Consider the following 20,802-nt stretch of genomic DNA (forward strand, 5'->3'; position numbering starts at 1 on the left):
ATTCATCATTGGCAGACCAGCTGCACACATCAAGAGATGAGTTTGAGAGATTTGAATCACTTGCAAAGGACATGCTCCCTGATGTAGAATACAAAGCAACTCAAATGCGTAAGCGTATAAGAAAGAGAATGCACAATGATGGAAATGCACCAGAGGTCATTCTCAGTGCCAGAGACAAATTCCGTATCTCCACTTTTTATGTAATTGTTGAAAAGTTAGAAACGGAAATGAAAAGGAGACGAAAGGTGTACACTGAAATAGCAGACAAATTCTTGTCTGACAGATGTTCCTAATGCCACCCAACAAGGTGCTAATTCCCAATTATCAGAAAGTGAAAGGTACTCAAAGACTTGTCAGACACTCATTGATGCTTATCCAGATGACATGAACAACACTTTGTCTACAGAGCTTCAGTAGTTTCACTCATAAGTTTAAAACAACCAAGAAAACATCTTTCACTCACATAGAACTTTACCACACAATTACAGAAGACAAACTAGAGAGTGCCTTTCCAAATGTTGAAATTGCCTTAAAAATATTTTTAACATTAATGGTCACCAACTGCACAACAGAGAGGTCTTTCTCACAACTGAAACATGTAAAAAACCCAAATAGATCAGTTATGCTTCAAGAAAGACTCAACTCACTATGTATATTAACAATTAAAGCAGACATTCTGAGAGGTATTAATTTTGAAGATGTTAGCAGTGATTTTGCGAAAATGAAATGTAGAAAAATGCCGTCTAAGGTCTAATTCCATGATGTCATGACCCTGGCCAAAAACACAGTGGGAGTCAGGCTCACCTGATGAATATATTTCAGTCAAGAAAGATCTGCCCAACAATATGTGGGCAAAGGGGACAAACTCCAAAATGGAAAGGAGGTCACCCGCCCCAAATGACATTTGGCTGACCAACTTAGAATAAAATACTCAGAAACTGACCTGATGGAGGCTGAATCTCTTAATACCCCAAATCAATCTCAAAAAGTCTTACTCTCCTTTGTTTCTACCAGAATACTCTCTCTGATTCATGAGAAGTCACAGCTTGTAACTAAAGGTGTTTTTCCAACACAGGTGTTTCAAAATGCTATTACATTACCCTTGTGCCTTAAGAAATCCTCTGGTGTGGACATGTATTCACCATTACAAGAGGGGTCATTAATGGAAATAGAGACACATCAAACACCCCAAATGAATTTAACCTCCTGGGATGAACCCATGAAGAGCTCACAAACCTCTTCAGAACATCATCATGTGCAAGCTAGCCAAGGAACAAACCTGCCCCCCCCCGGACTCTAAAAGTCAACTGACACATGAGGACCTGGAAAACCCTCTAGAGGATGACTTTTTAAAACTCTTTTGGGAATGTCCCTTGCAATGAGCAACAATCAATTGATAGATTGGATTTCATGTGCCACAAACTGAGTGAGATTAAAGACTCAGAGACAAGTCCGAACTCCATAAAAACCTGAATGTTACAGCAGACCTCCTAGAACCAAGCTCTTCAGTGGATGCTGAAAGACAATTACAAAGGAGGAGCACCCAAAATATATTGTCCCAGAGCCCCAATTAAAATCTTACATTTAATTCAAAGACAATTTTGGTGGCCCCACATGAAGGGGGACATTTCAAAAAACGTAGGGGCATGTCAGACTTGCCTCATGAGCAAACGAAGAGAGGGGAAGGTGCCGGGTTTACTCCAGCCTCTGGAAACCCCAGAGTATCCCTGGTTGATTATTTCCATGGATTTTATTATGGATCTACCCCCCCCCCCCAGCCAAGGGAAAACAGTCATCTGGGTGGTAGTGGACTTGTTTTCAAAACAGGCACATTTCACTCCTTGCAAGCAGGGGCCTGCAGCCAAGTGGCTGGCCCAGATGTTCATGCAACACGTTATAAGACTACCTGCCGTGCCCTGCAAGATAATTTCCGATAGGGGATTGAAAAGTACTGGGTCCGATGCATGATGTAGTGAAATCAGCTCATACGTTTATTAGATAGTGCAGGAACAAGACACAGAAGCCGGCTCGCAGGCCAGCTTATATCCTGAAGCAAAACCACACCCAAACACACCCCAACACCCGTGATAGGTTTATTTACATTGATTGAGTTAACTCTAGGATCCTAGTCTCCTGATTGGAAGGGGACTAGGATCCGACCGTCTATTGTTCTGGTGGAGCGAAGCTCAGGCTCTTTGCATGACCACGAGCGGACCAGCTGAAACCGGATTGCGTACATTGTTGGGTCGGTACACAACAGGGATCACAGTTCGTGGCTAAATTTTGGAAAGAATTACTAAAAGTTCTGGGGGTGGAACGAGGCTTAAGCAGTGACTATCACCCCAAACCGGATGGCCAAACTGAACACACCAACCAGGTCTTGGAATAGTTCCTCAGATGTTTTATAAACTATCAACAAGACAATTGGGTGCAATTGTTACTATTTGCAGAATATAGCTATAACAATTCAATACATAGCTCCATAGGAATGTCTCCTTTTATGGCAGTACATGGAACTGAAGGGGGTCCTCTATCAACACTGAATTTGGAGGAACCTGTGTCTGGAGATGTCCAAGTCTGGTGGTCTACAGTGACAAAGGGGTGGGAAACCCTTCAGAAAAGATTGGCCAAAGCGAAAGAGGACTACAAACGTTTTGCTGATAAGTGTACAAGCCCAGAGTGACAGTATTTGATATATTACTGGCAAGCTGTCAGTCAGCCATGAGCAGCAGTCTTAGATCTAACTGATCTAGAAGTGACAGTCGGGAGTCAGGTGACTGGCAGATTGCATCAGACTCTTGAGGTTAATAGGTTGAAAACCTTCTTATCTGTTAAATTTGGTGCCCCAATTAATTGGGCCACAGGTTGTTTTCTTAAAAAGTATTTTTAATAGAAACTATAGATAGCAAACCCTGTCAGAGAAAAGATTGAGAGTCCAGTGGCACCTTTAAGACCAACGAAGGTTTATTCAAGGTATGAGAGTGTAAATAGTGTAAATACTCTGTACATACTGAAACAGAGTATCTGCCATTTTACGGCGTTTCTAACTACCGTCACAGAGTGGGACTTGGCCCCAGGGGACTCAGTGTATATTTCTACCAAGCATCTCCGAGGGGTGCAACCAGGGAAAAGGCTGGGGTGGAAGTATGTGGGGCCTTTCAAGGTTACCAGGGTGATCAATAAGTTGACTGTAGAGGTTGACTTGCCAAAAAATCTGCATCACGTGCATCCTGTGTTTCATTATAGTCTATTGAAGAAGGACCCTGGACCCTCACTGTAGTGTATTCTAATTGAATTGAATACATGTACTGATTGTACGTGAATCCCCTCATAGACATCTCATGTTAAGCTTCGTCCTGGGCTAGGATCCTAATGTAACCTATAGGAACACTAGCCCAGAAAGCAATATCCAATCATCATGAAGAAGCTCCCTGAGCGGGAACGTTTGTGATTGGCCTTTAATGGTTCAACCTTATTGGTTGTCAGATGTACAGTAGGCGTGGCTACATTAGCCGGGAATGTTTAAATACAGAGCAGCTGCTATGTTAAAGCTGTTCTGGCTGGCTGATGTTGATCCGTGTTGAAAGTGAGTTCGAGTTGAAGAATAAAAGCCGCATTCTTGCTGAATCACTCTCCGACTCTTTGTTAAGTTCGCGACTTAACACTCACCTTGGACTCATCATCGCCCTATTCCCCCTCCGCTGATGATCGTCGACAAACCCCACCAGGAGGTGGAGACTATTCTGGACTCTAAGTTAAATAGAGGCAGTCTACCTGATTAAATGGAGGGACTTTGGGCCGGAACATAACGAATGGGTTCAAAGTTCAGATGTTAAAGCTTCTTCTCTTCTCCGTGCTTTCCATAAACACAGTCCTCACACTCTGGGAGGGGGGGGGGCAGAATGTCAGGCTGAATTTCGTTCCTTTGTATTTCTCTTCACTGCTTGCCATGATATAGGGGGGAGGGAATTCCTGAGGGGAATAGCCATAACCATTTCCCTTGAGCTGTGCCCCATCACCAGTTCCCATGAGAGCTGACCTTGGAGACTCTTCCGCAATGCTAGAAAGGATAAGGTGCCATATATCTGTCAGGGTTGCCATAGTGACCTAGGGGGCTGGATGATGATGTATGCATGAGATGTGGGGTGTTAATTGCTTTACCTATAACTGATTTTTGGCGCATTTTCTCAGTTCTGACAAAGAGCATGTTTCCAAAAGTCAGCATATCTCAATAAACTATCACTGCTTAAGTGTGTTGTGGAGAGTGCCTTTACTGGGAGACCTGACAGGGGTCATTCTATCCCCCTGCAAGACAATGCCAGCATCCACTGAGTCTCTACACATTTTCCAGACTTGACGGAGTCATTCAGCCTGGAACTCTAGAACCCAGAGTAAAACTTTTGTATACCTGGAACAAAACTTGGTCTTAAAGGAACCACTGGACTCAAACTGCTTCAGACCAACATGGCAACCCACCTGGACACAACCACGAGAAGGGGGAACTCCGGTGCAGCCATTTCCTGTGCTGCCTTCAAGGCACCAGCCGCCTCCGTCGCACTGGCCTCCTCCAGCAACCCCCGCACTAGACGTGCCCCAGATCCAGGGGGACGATGCTGGGCCTGGGCTCGTGAGGCCTGGGGCTAACCCTTGCAGGCTCATTCTACAGCCTGACTGACTCCACAGTGTTGTTAGAGGAGGATGCCATGAAACAACCCCCCCCCCATGTGTCATGCCCAGAGAAATGGCTCAGCGTCTGCTTTCTCTCCAGGCAGACCAACAAGATTCTTTTACCTCCCCCCCCTCATCCCCCCCTCCAATTCCTACCCAGCAATGAGGAAGAGAAGGTAAAGAAATACTTCAGGAACAGCCTTCCTCTCGTGTGCGCACACACACACACACACACACACACACACTCTCTCTCTCTCCTTTTCTTTTAAATAGGTTAAGAAGCTGGTCTCCAATCCCCTGTGTGATACACAGAAACCAGATCCCCACCTAAACAGTTGTGGAATGCCCGGGGGGGGGAGGGGGCTGTCTGTGTGTCTGGCGGGGGAGAGAAAACACCCGAACTGGGATCACAGAGACACACGGACAAAAGTGGGAGGAGACTGAGCCGTGAGAGGGATGGAAGGGAAAAGGGAGAGCAGTGTGTGTGTGTGTGTGGGGGGGCAGCCTCTCTCTCTCTCTCTCTCTCTCTCTCTCTCTCTCTCTCTCTCTGGTCAGTGCTGAGGTGCTGAGGCTCATCCACACATCTGCTCAACCTCCACCTATTCCACTGACAGGGGCTCTCGGACAAAGCCCTTCTGTATTCCCAGCTCTTTGCTTGAGTGTTCCATGACACATTCTCTGGAGTTTGCTTTGCAAACACAGACAGTGTATTTACATGATGTAATATAAAGTTGTGCCGTATGCCAAGGCTTGGGGAAATGTAGGTCAGCAGAGGGAGCCTGCATCCACTGGTATGATCAAAATCCATTGGTGGCTCTTCTTATATTGTGGAAGCACAATGCCCTTGGCAGGGCAATCCCGTCCCTTGCGGGCCCTTGTTTGGTTTATTAGTGACAACAGCTTCGGGCTCCCTTGGTCTCACTGGAGCTACTTTCACGCTGCCACAGAACCAAAGGAATCCCTTCTACCTGGGCATGGGGGCCTTTGGAATTATGCTGGGTGGCAGAAGTTCTTCTCACCTCCCTTTTGGGAAGGAAAGAACAAAACAGGTTCTCATCCCAATGGATAGGATACCTGCACAGAGATGGAAACCAATCGAGCATTTGGATGCAGAAAACAGAATGGAGACAGGTATTTGTGTGTTAAGTATACAAACTGAGGAGGCGCACTGGCAATAAAGGTATTTGGAATGTGAGGAGTGGATGGAAAGACCTGCTTAATTTAGAAGCCATCCACTAAATTGGACCAGTGGGGAGGTAGCCAAAAACGGAAAGGGGGGGGGGGAGGAAATCCAGGCTGTGGTCTCACACTGGTGGCTTGGTGCAATATGGCAGCACCCCTAATTGTACCGGTTGAAAGTGTTGCGGGGCATGTCATCCAGACAGCACACCCTGCTGCGGGGGTTACCCACGTGGCCATCCCGTGGTCAAGCGTCCGCATTACTGCAGCGCCTCAGACACAGGGGCTGCCCAGTCATTTTTTAAAACGCAGGCGAGTGCATACATGCTCATGTGCACACAGGCAAAATCTAACCCCCCACCCCAGTGGCGGAAACAGATCTGCAGGTTCAGACGTCCCTTCCGGGTTCCTTTCGCTGCAGGGAAGTTCAGCCGTCGGAAAACCCAGAGGGGACCACGAACAACCCGTTAATACCGGACTTCCCCCGGTACCTGTTTGTTCCACTTCCACTGCGGAAGAAGACGGGCTGCCGACGACTGCGCCATGCGAGGCAGATGCTCTCCTCTGGAGGGGCCCATTTAATCCACTCAGGTAACACCACTACGACGCAACAAGCTGTGGGTGTGTGACTGCAGCCCCAAGAAGAGCAAAACTATAGGTGGGCTCTATACGTTTCCATGGGAGAAAGGAGTTAGTCAAAGGATTAAATGTAATTAGGCACACAAAATGCTTGAGGGCTATGCTGGTTTTGGAATACCACTGTTTCCCCCTCGAAGGTTTTATTAATCTTCTTAAAATCAGATAACAATAGAAGTGACTAGGGGTGTGCATTTAGATACATCCCAGCCTGAAATTAGTTGTTTTGGGTTGTTTCAGGGGAAAACCCACAGCTGAGCTGGCTGCCGCTGTGGGCATTCAAATGAATGGCCCTTCCTCTGAAGCAAGGACCCTCATAACCTATCCACCACAACTCAGAACACCATTCATGAAGAGTCCTTCCGAGCTGGAAAGGGCTGAGTGGAGAGGACACTCCAAGGTCTAGAAGAAATATTGCATACAGGAAAAGCTAGATTTACTTTGAATTCTTTTGAATATTTGTCAAATACTCTGAAAAATCAGAAAGACACAGACTCCTCTGTGTAAAACCACACACACACACACACACACACTGTAGCAGAATGACAGCTAGGACACGTTTATGGATCTTTGCTTACCCCACAGCTTTCCAGAGTGATCTTCAGAGTCCGTGTTGGGGCCTTCGGGCACTAAACTCTCCCTCCCAGTGCCGGCATCATCTGAAAGGAAGGAAGAAAGGGAGGCAGGGAGGTGAGAACACACCCAGAGGGCCGCCTTTGGGTTGCAGTGCAGCTTGTGGCTGTGCTGCCTTTGGAATGGGACCACTTGTGGCAGGGCCTCTGCTTAATCCCTTGGCTGTTTGTGAGGTTTTCAGCTGGCTACTAATGGGAGAGGCAATTCATTCATGCTTCCACGAATGGAGAATCAAGGCCCCTTTATTTATGCTTATGGGTGGTGCCCCTAAGGAAGAGACGGAACAGTTTTACACTCCTTTACAAATGATGGCATAAACCAAAATCATAGTTGAGAAAGCAGCAAAGATTTCTGGGAATCAGGCTTGGGGAGGCAACACTCCATAGCTTCTAGAAGATCGAAAATGCGAAATGTATTTTACTTATTTTTGAGGGCAGCAATGCTGAACTGTGGTTTAAAAAACATTCCGGTTAAAAGAAATGCACCGGGTGTCTCCCTTTATTGCCAGTATTGTCTCCTTTGTTGTACTGATAGGGCTCATCTGTGATGAGATTTGGAAGCTCTGCACCAGGTGTCTCCCCTGACCCCGCCAGTGCCACAGGGAAACCTGGTGCAAGGGAAGAGAGCAGCTCCCATTCCAGCTCAGCCAACTCAGGAGCACGAGGAACTCAGGCATTCCTCAACAGCCGGGATAAGAAGAGGGTCTGCTCTGGGTGTTCACTGGATACACTTAAGAGGAGGCGAGATCACGTGTCCTACAAAGTGACCGGCCGTCCAACAATCCAAGCCATGCTTCTGAGTGACATAGGAGAGGTCCCCCTTCATGCACCTAAACAAGGCTCTGATTTCCATTGGAAGCCAGAAGTCCATAACCAGGGCTTGCACAGTGAAAGCTCTGGTTACGTCTCATGAGATGCCGGTGTCTGATGAGTACTGATATTTTGTCACCTGAGAAATCCCAGGGGTGGGAGCCATGCAAGGCTGCAACAGCCGAAACCGGAGTGAGTGCTCTGACACCGTGAAGACCAGCCCAACGATCGGGGCCGGCCCTTCTAGGCACTGGGTCAGATTCTTGAGTAGTGGAACCTGACTCACAAAACCTGGTGCCACAGGAGTATTTACCCTCCGAGATGCCCTCTCCCCACTTGGCTCTCTGTTCCAGCTGAGTTTGAGTCCCGGGTGTCATTACGGGAGGACTTACCCAATGTGTACAGAGCCCCTTGAAAGGGACAAAAATGCAGAATGAATTAAAACGGGACAGCATAAAAATCACAAGCCACAAAATCAAGGGCCCCTATCGTGCAAATGTAGCCAACAGAGCAGAGAGGAAGGACAGCAGGATGCCTCTCTGGAAGACGAAGGTACCTTCAGCCACATCACGGATCCTGCTGGAGTTGAGAGGCACCGACTTCAATCCAGACTAATTCCAGTTCCGGACATAAATCTGCATTTGCTCAGTCAGCATAAACTATCCGGTCAGCAACATGAAAAGATGTGGAAGCCAAAAGGGAGCAACGCTAATGGCTAAATCTTGGCTATACTGAACATGGAAAAGCAACTTAAATGCATGCTCAGAAATCCTTCAAAAGGAAGGACTTGCTGTCTCTAGCTGTTTTAACGGCAAGAAAAAAAATCTCCCCAGTAAATCTGGTAAAGGGAAGTTGGGATAATTTGAGAGAGAAATGGAAAATATGGAGAGCCCCAGTACTCTCAGTCAGTGCTACACGGGAAGATCATGAATGCCCTTTCAGAGCGTGAAGTTACGTCGGGCTCTTGCTTGCCCCCCTCTCTTGAAGGATACGAAGGAGGACACCCAATGCCAATGGGTGTGTGTGTGTGTGTGTGTGTGTTGTGTCCCCAATTGCTGCTACAGGTACAGTTTTCCTGGAAGTCCATGCTACTGCCTCTTAAGAGGGAAAAGAAATACTGAAGGCAGAACACTTAAAACCTTTTTTCAGGTCTCCAAAACACTTAGAGGCCAGGAATGAGAAGCTCCTGAAAGGGACCACCACTCTGTAAACATAGAAAACCATCCTTTTAAAAAGTATGCACCATCCTTTTTAGAAGGATGTTGCTTTGATGCTTCCAGGGTATTGTAGTAAGTGAAACAAAACAGATTTATGAGAAATAATTTTCGATACACACAAACTAATTCCTAGTTGCGGTTGGAGCGGTGGCGCAGGCAGTTAAACGCCTGCCTTGTAACATCATTCGAACAGCCACTATGGCTGTTCGAGTACCACCGTGGTCGAGGTGAGCTCTCGACCTTCGTCCCAGCTCCCGCCCACCCAGCGGTTTCGAAAGCAACTTAATTGCAAGTAGATAAATGGGTACCCACCCTTAGACGGGTGGGGGGCACCCTGTATGGCGGCTGAAGAACGGCTGAAGAACGGCGGCGGCGACGGCGGCGGCAATGATGGCGGCAATGATGGCGGCGGCGACTCGAGAGACAGCGAATGACGTGGTGGCGTGGCGGCGGCAGATGGACGCGACCTGGAGGCGCAGTGAGCGATCCCTGGTGGCCAGGAAGGACTACACCGAAGCTGCCGCGGAAGAGAAAGGAGCATGCGCAGACGCCCAGTACCAGCCCTGCGGAGCCGGAAGGACGTGGCCGGGCCGGATACAGGCGGAATCGCGCGCCTCAAGAAAGGAAGAGAGCCAACCACCACCGAAAAAACGCCGGGAAAGAACGCCGCCAGCCAGAGACCCGACCTGAACCGAGCCAGCCGATGGAAGAAGGACAACAACGACCACCATAGGGGGGTGCTGGTAGGTTGTCCCTATCCCTTACACATTGTGGCCCTAGTTAGGGTAGAAGGGTGACTAGCACCACTAAATTCTGTAAGCCGCTCAGAGACCCCTAGCCAGGGATTCGAGCGGGGTATCAAATTGAAGGTTAAATAAAATAAATAAATAAATAAAACAGATCCAGGTGGGGGCAGCCGTGTTGGTCTGAAGCAGTAGAACAAATTTTGAGTCCAGTAGGGGCACCTTTACGAAGAAGAAGAGATGGGATGTATACCCCATGGGCCCTTCACTACCCGAAGGAGTCTCAGAGCAGCTGACAATCTCCCTTCCCTTCCCCTCCCCAAAACAGACACCCTCCTGTGAGGTAGGTGGGGCTGAGAGAGTTCTTCTGAGAACTGCTCTGAGAGAACTTGTGACTGACCCAAGGTCACACCAGCACCTGCATGTGGAGGAGTGGGGAATCAAACCTGGTTCTCCCGATTAGAGTCCGTGCTCCTAACCACTACACTAAATTGACTCTCTTAAAGGTGTCACTGGACTCAAAATTTGTTTTTGCAAAATCATACGTTGGAATAATGCCCGAGATGAAAGTTTTGAGAATCATAAACTAAGCCCTGAGCATTTCACCAAGGAAGGCAGCAAAGGGACCTCCTGAGCCCAACCTAAGGCTGAGTGCTCAGAGTAAGTTGCCGGCTTCATCAACGAGGACTGATCCTGACTGCAGCAGGATTGCTGCCCTGCCTTCACCTCCCAGCCTCGTGCTCCAGCCCCTCCTGCCCTCAACGCCAGCCGTGCACACCAACTCATTGGCATTCTCAGCAGCAGCATTCAACCGCCTGCCAAGCCTTTCACGTGAACCAAACGGCTATGAATATGCCAGATCCTCTGAAGATGCATCTCTGCTCATTATCCAGCCAAATCCTCCAACTGTGGACCCAAATACAAGACTCAGGAAAACCTTCCCCCCAATAAATCAAGGGAAGGGGCTGGATTTAAAATGGACTTAACTATACAGAACAGGGAAACATCTTGAAAGCAAAACCCCATCAGCCTACTACAGGGAAAATAGAGAAAAGACATGGCTACTGAAATACAGGGGAAATCGGACCTCTTTCTGCTTTTTATCTCAGCAATAGCTAAGGAATCAACTACAAACTACATGTGGGAGACTGGAATTTAATGCCCGTTAAGACGCAGGGAGGGGAAAACAAACCTGACCCAAAAACTGGAGTCAAGAACCAAAAGAATGAGAAGAAAGTCTAATGAAGGGCCAATAATAAAAACCTAGCTAAAACTTATAATATACAACAATACAAGATTTTTTAGAAAAACAGTTAAAAATATACATAAGGGCCCAATGAAAGCCTCGTAAAAAAGTATAGCCTAAACACAAGGGCCAATACACACATGACCTAATGCGTTTCTGCCCTATTGGGGCAAACAATATTGAGGTACACCTAACTTAAATACATATTGCAATAAGATAACCAATAAGTGAATATTGGAACAGGAAGAGGAAGGCTTCATCTTTAAGGTAAAGGTTTCCCTTGCTCAAAAGCTAGTTGAATCCGACTCTGGGTGTGTGTGTGTTTCCAAGCCAAAGAGCCAGCGCTGTCCAAAGACGTTTCCATGGTCATGTGGCCAGCATGACTAAACACCGAGGCGCACAGAACGCTGTTCCCTTCCCACTGAAGCGGTACCTATTTATCTACTTGCAATGTCTTGCTTTTGAACTGCCCGGTGGGCAGGAGCCCAGTCCAACAAGGTCTCATGTCCGATCCGGCCCTCGTAACCAATGAGTTCAGCACCCCCTGGGCCTATGCGCATTCTTAAAATCACAGAACAGACTGAACAAACCACCTGCATTTTATGGTTCAGCTACATTATGTGGTGGTGGTGGTGATGATGATATCATCATCATCATCATCATCATCATCATCATCATCATCATCATCATCATCATCATCATCATCATCATCATCATTATTTAGATTTTTACCCCGCCCTCCCTGTGAATTCTGCATGACACTGCAAGAAATCTGGCATGAGGGAGTGTGAGCAGAGGATTTGTGTCTGAAAGGAACATCCTCGTAATTTCAGATCCAGAGCAGGTGGAAAACCTCCTAAGCAAGCGTGCAATAATCTTAGCGTGAATTTTCTGGTAGGAATGGCAGTGAAGCAAAATAGGCTCGTTTGTCTCAACACAGGCATATCCTCTCTGCTCATGGGATCTTTCTATAATGGCCCTCCACTACTGCAGAGCGGAGTACACTCCATCTAGCCATGTAGTAAGCCCCATGGTGGGACGGGATCTCTAACCGTGATACGTAAACTGCCGGAATTACAAGCTATCTAAGTGTTCTTTGACACCAGGACATTTGAAGCTCTGTTGATGTCCCCCTGCCTTTCAGTGTCCAATATCCTTTGCTTGACCGGGGCCTTTTTAAGAGAAACTCTGGGGAGAGGCCTAACATATTCAGTTTGTGAGAGACTGCCTTTAACCAAGTGGATAAAAAACCATCCTAGAGAATTAGCAATGCAAAGTCTTGGGAAGAAGGGTTTTGCTTAAGCCATAGATTAATAGATGTGAGGCTTACCCTAGCCTCTAATCTAATCATACCAGAATCTAGGTGCAGGCTTGCATTTGATACACATCTGGGGAATCCAAATATTGCTCTCAAACATTTCGATTGAGTTCTTTCTAACGGGGCAAAACTTGAAGATGACAGACCTAACATTGTCCCATACAGAAATCGGGAGACTGTTTTGGATTGATACAATTTGAAGGCTGCTGGAATATATTGTCTGCCATTTATATAGAAGAACCTTAGAATAGCCTGAACCAATGTTTGACCTGTATTAGCCACAAATTTGTGATGGGCCTTCCTCGTCCCAAAAGATGGGATGATCACACTCAGATATTTAAAACTCATCACCTGCTTGATTACAGTACTCTCTTTCTCAAGAGGGAAGGCTGCGTGGTATAGCCTGACCTCATCAGATCTCAGAAGCTAGACAGGGTCGTTACTTTGATAGAGGAAGGTCCTGCAGGTGAAGGCCATTGCCAACCAACTCTGCCTCTCACTTGCCTTGAAAGCCCCTTGCTGGGGTTGCCATAAGACGGCTGTGATGTCAGCGCATATGTTGTTGTTGTTCAGTCGCACAGTCAAGTCTGATTCTTCACGACCCCATGGACCACACCACACCAGGCCCTCCTGTCTTCTGGCGTGCTCCGGAGTTTGCTTAATTTCATGTTCATTGCCTTGATAACACTGTCTAACCATCTCATCCTTTGCCATCCCCGTCTTCTTTGACCTTCAATCTTTCCCACCATCAGGGTCTTCTTCTCCAGTGAGTGCTCCCTTCTCATTTGGTGGCCAAAGTATTTGAGCTTCAGCTTTAGTATCTGGCCTTCCAGGGAACAGTCAGGGTTGATTTCTTTTAGGATTGAGTGATTTGATCTCCTTGTAGTCCAGGGGACTCTCAAGACTCTTCTCCAGCACCATAATTCAAAAGAATCTATTCTTTTGAATAGATATGTATGTACTGCTACACGTAGATATGTATGTACAGCGCATACGTTACTTTGATAGAGGAAGGTCCTGCAGGTGAAGGCCATTGCCAACCAACTCTGCCTCTCACTTGCCTTGAAAGCCCCTTGCTGGGGTTGCCATAAGACGGCTGTGATGTCAGCGCATATGTTGTTGTTGTTCAGTCGCACAGTCAAGTCGGATTCTTCACGACCCAATGGACCACACCACACCAGGCCCTCCTGTCTTCTGGCGTGCTCCGGAGTTTGCTTAATTTCATGTTCATTGCCTTGATAACACTGTCTAACCATCTCATCCTTTGCCATCCCCGTCTTCTTTGACCTTCAATCTTTCCCACCATCAGGGTCTTCTTCTCCAGTGAGTGCTCCCTTCTCATTTGGTGGCCAAAGTATTTGAGCTTCAGCTTTAGTATCTGGCCTTCCAGGGAACAGTCAGGGTTGATTTCTTTTAGGATTGAGTGATTTGATCTCCTTGTAGTCCAGGGGACTCTCAAGACTCTTCTCCAGCACCATAGTTCAAAAGAATCTATTCTTTTGAATAGATATGTATGTACTGCTACACGTAGATATGTATGTACAGCGCATAGCATATGTATGTACTGCTAATCTCTGGGGTGGGGCTCAAAGTACATGAAAGAGGCACTACTCTGGCCGTTTTCTTACTGGTACTCCATATCAGCCTCTTTTGGACTTTCACCCTGCTCATCTTCCCCTTGAGATTCTTTTTTGCAAAACGAGCACTAACTTTAGTGATCCATGACCTGGCCTTTCATCTGAGACATGGCACATGAAAAACTTCATCACCCGATGGCTAGCTGGGGTTCTGCTCTGCTCCAGTAGGACAACACCTGGAGCCCTGTGCACAGGACAGGAAGCAACAGGGAAACAAAAATGGTTCCACCTGTTCTATACATTACTTTAACCTGGGAACAGAACTAGACACACACTTGCTAAAATGGTGGGCAACTACTGTGCTCATTGGTAGGCAAGTGCAATTAGTGATGATGATGGGTTCTGTCTTTATTAGGATAGTTAGGTGGATGGGGAACTGGTTGGAGAACCGCACTCAAAGAGTAGTTGTCAGTGGTATTTCATCTGAATGGAGGGAGGTGTCCAGTGAGGTGCTACAGGGCTCGGTTCAATATTTTTATAAATGATCTGGATGAGGATGTAGAGTAGCTACTCATTAAATTTGCAGATGACACCAAATTGGAATGAGCAGTGAACACACCAGAAGGTATAGACTTCAACCAGACCTGAATGCACTGGATAAGTGGGCAGATGTGAACAAGATACAATTTAACAAGGTTAAGTGCCGAGTTCTACATCTGGGTAACAAAAGTGAGGAACACATATACTGGATGGAGGATACATTTCTGGGTAGCAGTGCGTGTGAACAAGACCTTGAGGTATGAGTGGACTGAAAGTTAAATATGAGCATCCAGTGTGATGCAGCAACAAAAAAGGATAATGCGATCTTAGGGTGTATCAACAGAGGCATAACATCCAAATCACAAGATGTCATAGTCCCGCTGTACGCTGCATGGGTCAGGTAGCGCCTGGAGTCCTCCAGTGTGCAGTTCTGGAGGCCTCACTTCAAAAAGGATGTGGACAGAACGGAGCGCGGGCAGAGGGGAGGGGAGGGGTCCTCAAGAACAAGTCCTGTGAAGGAACTTGGGACTGTTCAGTCTGGAGAAGAGGAGGTTGAGGAGGGGACAGGATGGCTCTCTTGAAGTATTTGAAGGGCTGTGTCCCTTACAGGTGGGCAGGGAGCTGTGCCTGTGGACAGCAGAGGAGAGGACTCACAAGAATGGGCTTAAATTAAGAGCGGGAAGGTATCGGCTGGATATTAGGAAAAACTCTTTGACAGTCAGAGTTGTGCCACCGTGGAACCAGGTGCCTGGGGAGGTGGGTGAGCTCCCCGTCAGTGGCCGTCTTTAAAAGCAGCGGCTGGACAGACCCTTGTCAGGGACGCTCTAGGCTGACTGCGCAGGGTGCTACACTAGATGGCCCGTATGGCCCCTTCCCAACTCTGTGGTTTTGTGATTGTGTGTGTGACTGAGTGCAAGCTGGTTTCCAACACTGCCACAACTCGCGGGGAGGGCGGGGTATAAATATAATGAAAGAAAGAAAGAAAGAAGAAAGTGTTTAAAACCAGAACCAAAATGGAGCTAGGCAGCAAGGGTTGTCTTGGGTCATATTAACAGCATTATTGAGGATATCTTTTTAATTTTTTAAAATGGAAATTACAACTAGCATAAAACATATTAATACAATGTTACATAAATACCATATCGCTGATTTTTCCACTAACAGCACCACAACAGTCTGGATCTAATCCTTTGTTTTTCTCTTAACTGTCCATCTTCTGGATCATCCAATACTAAACTTCAATGTTGTATACAGTTTTCATTTTATATAAGCAGTTAACCTTATCATACAAAACAGATCTTTTAGCTTTAGAATTCCCTATATTCCCAAATTGCTCTAGAACTACTGGTAAACTTGGCTTTAAATGTTCCATGCAGTTTGCAAGAACTGGTTTTGTATGATGTTACGATTGCTCACATCATCTTTGGAAAATACTGTCCTCCACACAAAAAAAGACCATGGATTAGCCTTCTTCCCAAGGCATAAACTTCAGGAGGCAGTGGGTCTCGAGTCCCCTCCAGAATTTCCCAGTGGGGGCAACTGCCCCTCCCCTGGTTCCAGACTCCCGTGGTGTGATCGCGCCGGTGCGGCTTTTCCCCTCTGGCTGTCTGCGTCGCAGCACACACGCCGAGGGCTGGAACTGTGAGTTGCCGCCGCCGCATCTAACCGCGTTGTTGCATGGCAAATTGCGCCACCACAAATTGCCACACCTCCCCCCCGCGTTTTCCGGCCCATGTGACCGAGGCCATGATGTCATATGCTAATTTGCTGCTCACCCTCTGCCTATAGACTGATAAGAATATAAGAACATAAGAGATGCCAATGTTGGATCAGGCCAAAGGCCCATCCAGTCCAACACTCTGTATCACACAGTGGCCAGAAATACCAGTGCCATCAGGAGGTCCACCAGTGGGGCCAGGACATTAGAAGCCATCCCACTGCTGACCCCCCCAAGCACCAAGATGACAGAGCATCACTTGCCCCAGAGTCCCTATCTATACCTTGTGGCTAATAGCCACTGATGGACCTCTGCTCCATATGCTTATCTAATTCCCTTTTGAAGCCGTAATTTCCATTTCAATGTATCTGAAGAACTATGAGTGCATGTGAAAGCCTATACATTGAATAACATTTTGTTGGTCTTAAAGGTGCCACAGGACTAGAATATTGTTCTGCTGCTTCAGACCAACACGACTACCCCCCTGAATCTTTCTCCTGGTCACTTACTAAATGTAAAGATAAAGGTTTCCCTTGCTTGAAAGCCACTCGAATCCGACTCCAGGGGGTGGTGCTCATCTCCATTTCCAAGCTGAAAAGTACTGAGACTGGCAAGTGATTTCAGCTCTCATACTTTATTGTAGGTTCAGAACAAGACAAAAAACCCTGGCTCGCAGGCCAGCTTATATGCCCAGTAAACCCACTCCCAGAACACCCCCCCCACTCAGTGATAGGCTATATACAGTGGCGAGAGTTCCATAGGTCCTGACCAAGAACCTAGCCCTCTGGTTGGTGTGGGCTAGGATCTGCTCAGGCCATTGTCTCCCGGGGCAAAGCTCGGAGGCTTCACATGACCGCGTGGAGAACTCGCCTCGCACACGGTCGGGTTTAGATACATTACACAAGTCGAAGAGCCAGCATTGTCTGAAGACTTCTCCATGGTCATGTGGCCACCTCGGCTAACACGGAATGGTGTTACCTTCCCACCAAAGCAGTACCTATTTATCTACTTGCAATTTCTTGCTTTCAAACAGCTAGGTTGGCAGGAGCTGGGGCCAGAGAGGGGAGCTCACTCGGTCATGCGGCACACTCGGGTCTCGAACTGCCAATCTGCAGACCTTCCGGTCTGCAACTCTGGCCACTTACTAGGTGAAGGTAAATCTCTTGTTCAGGTGCTGGAACCAATAAGGTCTCAATGACCAGAAGCGAGAGGATTGCCCGAGGTGGAGAAGGCACCGGAACCCGCTGACACCTCTCATGGAGCCTTTTGAGGCCCTTGGTCTTGGTCCTCTCTGGCGCACACTGGGAGTCGTCAGGGGAGCTGGACTGGTGTTCTGTCGAAACTGGACTTGACAGGACTGCTAAGACAGAAGAGACGCTTCATGGCTGATCAGTGAGGCCTACTTGGGATCACCGGTGGGGTCGCTCTGCTGAGGCGGACGGTTTCCCTGCGGGGCTTTCAGACCACGTTGCAGCCTCTCCACAAAGGCAGGTCTTCCCTCAGGCCGCTCTACCAGACCAAGCCTCCTGAGTAAACCGGAAGCAATATTTGCCATTGCTGGTGCCATGCCCCTCACCGAGGCACAGGACACAGAGGGGAGGCCCAACCGAGTGGGTCAGGTTTGTTCCATACTGGGAACATTTCTTAAATTGTGCCTTCTGCAAAATAATTGACGGAGAAGGGCAGACACACTGAGATCGCTGGAATTCATCCTCATCGCAAGAAGGAAAGACACCCCCCCCCCGTATGTGACCATTTGAGTAGGAAGACGGTGGCTAACCCGCTCTGAGGGGGAGGGGGCTCCCTCTTCACTCTCTAAAGAGAGAAAGAAAAGCTGGGAAAATCCTCTGGTGACTGGCCTGCACCTTCTGGAATATCATTCTGTTTTAGTAAGAACATTTTCTTGCCCTGTTTTTAAGAGGAATCAGCTACTATAGTCTATTATTACATTTCCACTGCTGAAGTTGTTTAAAAGAGAGAAGGCATCTGTATCCAAAAACAGCAGTTTGCAAGCCATAGGCTCATACCAGTCTGATTAATGAGACACCTGAGAAGTGTTTTCTTTTAAAACCTTCAGAAGACTGAGAGTTCCAAACCCAAGGAAGGGGGAGGCCGCAGAAGGAGGGAGACTGACACCCTTTCGCGACCGCCATTCAGGGGAGCAAAAGAGCACCCAACAAGTTGAACACGGGAGTAGTTCTGGTTTATGGCATCCTATTAAACTGACCTTTGATTACTAGATTTTGATGTTCAAAAATCCACTTTCCCGAACAAAGAACATGCAGATTCTGGCTATTAACATCCTGCCAGCAATCTCATAAAAAATGGCTGACTTGGCCAATTATCTTCACAGGGCTTCTTACTGGCCCCTCCCTGTTGCTCCTTCTGGGCAGGGTGTTGCGTGCAGTTAAATTGTTCTGTTATTTATGAAGCGACACACACACACTGTGCTGGTCAGGGAGAGGGGACAGAGAAGAAAAATGTTTCAGACCATGCCAAATCTCTTCAAGTGGGGAATTTCAAAAGGAGCTCAGTTCTTAAAAAGGCCAACCAATAATATTTACCAAAAGTGATTCAATTAAAATATTTAAAAGCTTCAAATGCCCACCTGAAACCAAAGTGGTCCTTTGTAAATTCCTTTATACAGGACAGTTTCAGTTATTCTGTTGACCTGCTTTTCCTCCTAAGAAATTCCGATGCCTAACATCATATCCAATTAAAACTCAAATGCAACATAAACATGCATATAAGACAGCCCATATATACAAAACGTGAATATACAGAATTTAATACAAATAGATATCACTAAAATGCCTGTAGAAATAATGCAGTTCTAATAGTCCAGCTGAAAGAAAGCAAAGGAGAAAGTGCCAAAAGGGAGACTTAGTCAAGTGTGTTAATCTCAGGAAGAGACCCACTAACAAGTTCTGATGTAAAGTGCGCAACCACAGCACAAGGAGAGGCAGCCCCTCAGATATGTGGGTCCCAAGTCATGAAGGGCTTTAAAGGTGAAAAGCAGCACAGGAAGTCAACAAAATTGCTTGAAAAGAGGCATAATATAACGGAAGCAGTGCACTCTCAGAAACAATTGGGCAAATATATCTGGAACTAGCTGAAGCTTCTGAATTGGCTTCAAGGGCAGCCCCGTGTACAGTGTGCTACAGTACCCTAGCTTAGAGGTTAGAGACGTGTGGATCAACATAGCGACATCAGCTTTGTCCACAAGGGGTGATAACCTGTACTGATGATGCAGCTCTCCTATCAAGAACATCATTAGGACTGTCCTCTCTGATAGAGGTGTTTGTTTCTTACTGTCTGGAAGAACACCAGTCAATTATCAAAGATCCCAGGTTGTTTCTTTTTTCGGGGGGGGGGGAATCTCATGTACACCATAAGTGGAAAATTTATGGTAATGATATTGAGAAGGTCCCCCTACCTTAAATACTTAGGGGCTTGCTCTGACCAGAGATTAACTGGGGTGAGTGCAAGCTCCTCTTTTCCTAAGAGGAGAAACTAGAAATTCTTTCTGACCTACCACAGGAGTGGGAAGATATGGAGAATGAAGAGACAAAGAATTGGGGACATTATACCTTTCTTAAGAAGAAATCTGTAAAAATGCATCTTCATACATCTTCACTACCTATGTATTGTAGAACAAATAAGATCCCGAGGGGTTTAAGAGTAAATAAGCCACCAGCAATGTTTAGGAATGATGATCAGTTTTTAGCTAATTGGGCAGCAAATTTGAATAAATGTTCGGAAGAAGATTAATATTAATTATTAAGAAATCAAAGGAAGGAGTGGGCAAAATCAAAACTGAAATGGAAGAGATAGAGGTTTTTTTAAGGAATAAACATTCACCTGAAATTTTTGAAGCCAAGCTGAAAGAACAAAGCTCTCGGTGACCCCGCAACGCCGCTGGTTGCCGGGGGTGGATTTGCCGCTCCGAGGAAGGCCGGCAGCAACAGAGCCTGACGCCTGGAGCCAGGACCCAGGCAGGGGGCGGAGCCGGCCTGAGCAGACAGCCGGGCTCTGCCACCACCCCCTATAGATGGTGGCTCTGCTCCTGCCATTTGGCAGCTGCTCCAATGTGCTGGGGCCGTGAGCAGCTCCGAGCACGCAGGGAGCCAAGGCAAGGGCCTCGGGCTCTGGAACGGGGACGTCCGGTCTCCCACCGATGGCAGTGCAATCTCCGGAGGGCAGCGGCCGTCTGCTCATCTTCAGAAGGCTCCGAAGCTTGTGGCGGCGGTCTCCGAGTGCCAGCGGCAGTGCCCCCTCTGGCCTGGGGCTTCATTGGCCTGATTCCTAAGGGGGGGGGGGAGAGAGTTAAATTGGGCCTTTAGGGTGTGGGAGGGGGGGCAGTTGGGAAGGCTGCTGAATGCCGTTCCCAGCCCCCACCCCTTCCGCCCAGATTAAAGGCTTAGTTGGCACGATTCAATGGTAATGGCTGATAAAGGCCCCCCCCCCATTTCCTGACCACAAATCACGCCTAAGTAGGCTATTAGAGGGTGTGGGGGTC

The 20,802-nt window shown here is 47.3% G+C and overlaps 1 protein-coding gene across 2 annotated transcripts in view; it reads right to left on the reverse strand.

Annotated features, from left to right (window-relative positions):
• Nucleotides 1-20,802, reverse strand: part of FGFRL1 (fibroblast growth factor receptor-like 1) — a 315,064-nt gene that overhangs the window by 26,771 nt on the left and 267,491 nt on the right. For both annotated transcript variants that reach the window (XM_015414342.1, XM_015414335.1), the window contains one exon: nt 7,062-7,142. In XM_015414342.1, coding sequence (XP_015269828.1) covers nt 7,062-7,142 — 81 coding nt within the window. The remainder of the gene's footprint in view (nt 1-7,061; nt 7,143-20,802) is intronic.

Source organism: Gekko japonicus, unplaced genomic scaffold (genome assembly GCF_001447785.1).
Source record: "Gekko japonicus isolate JY-2015 unplaced genomic scaffold, Gekko_japonicus_V1.1 scaffold1365, whole genome shotgun sequence".
In the NCBI taxonomy this organism is placed as follows: Eukaryota; Metazoa; Chordata; class Lepidosauria; order Squamata; family Gekkonidae; genus Gekko; species Gekko japonicus.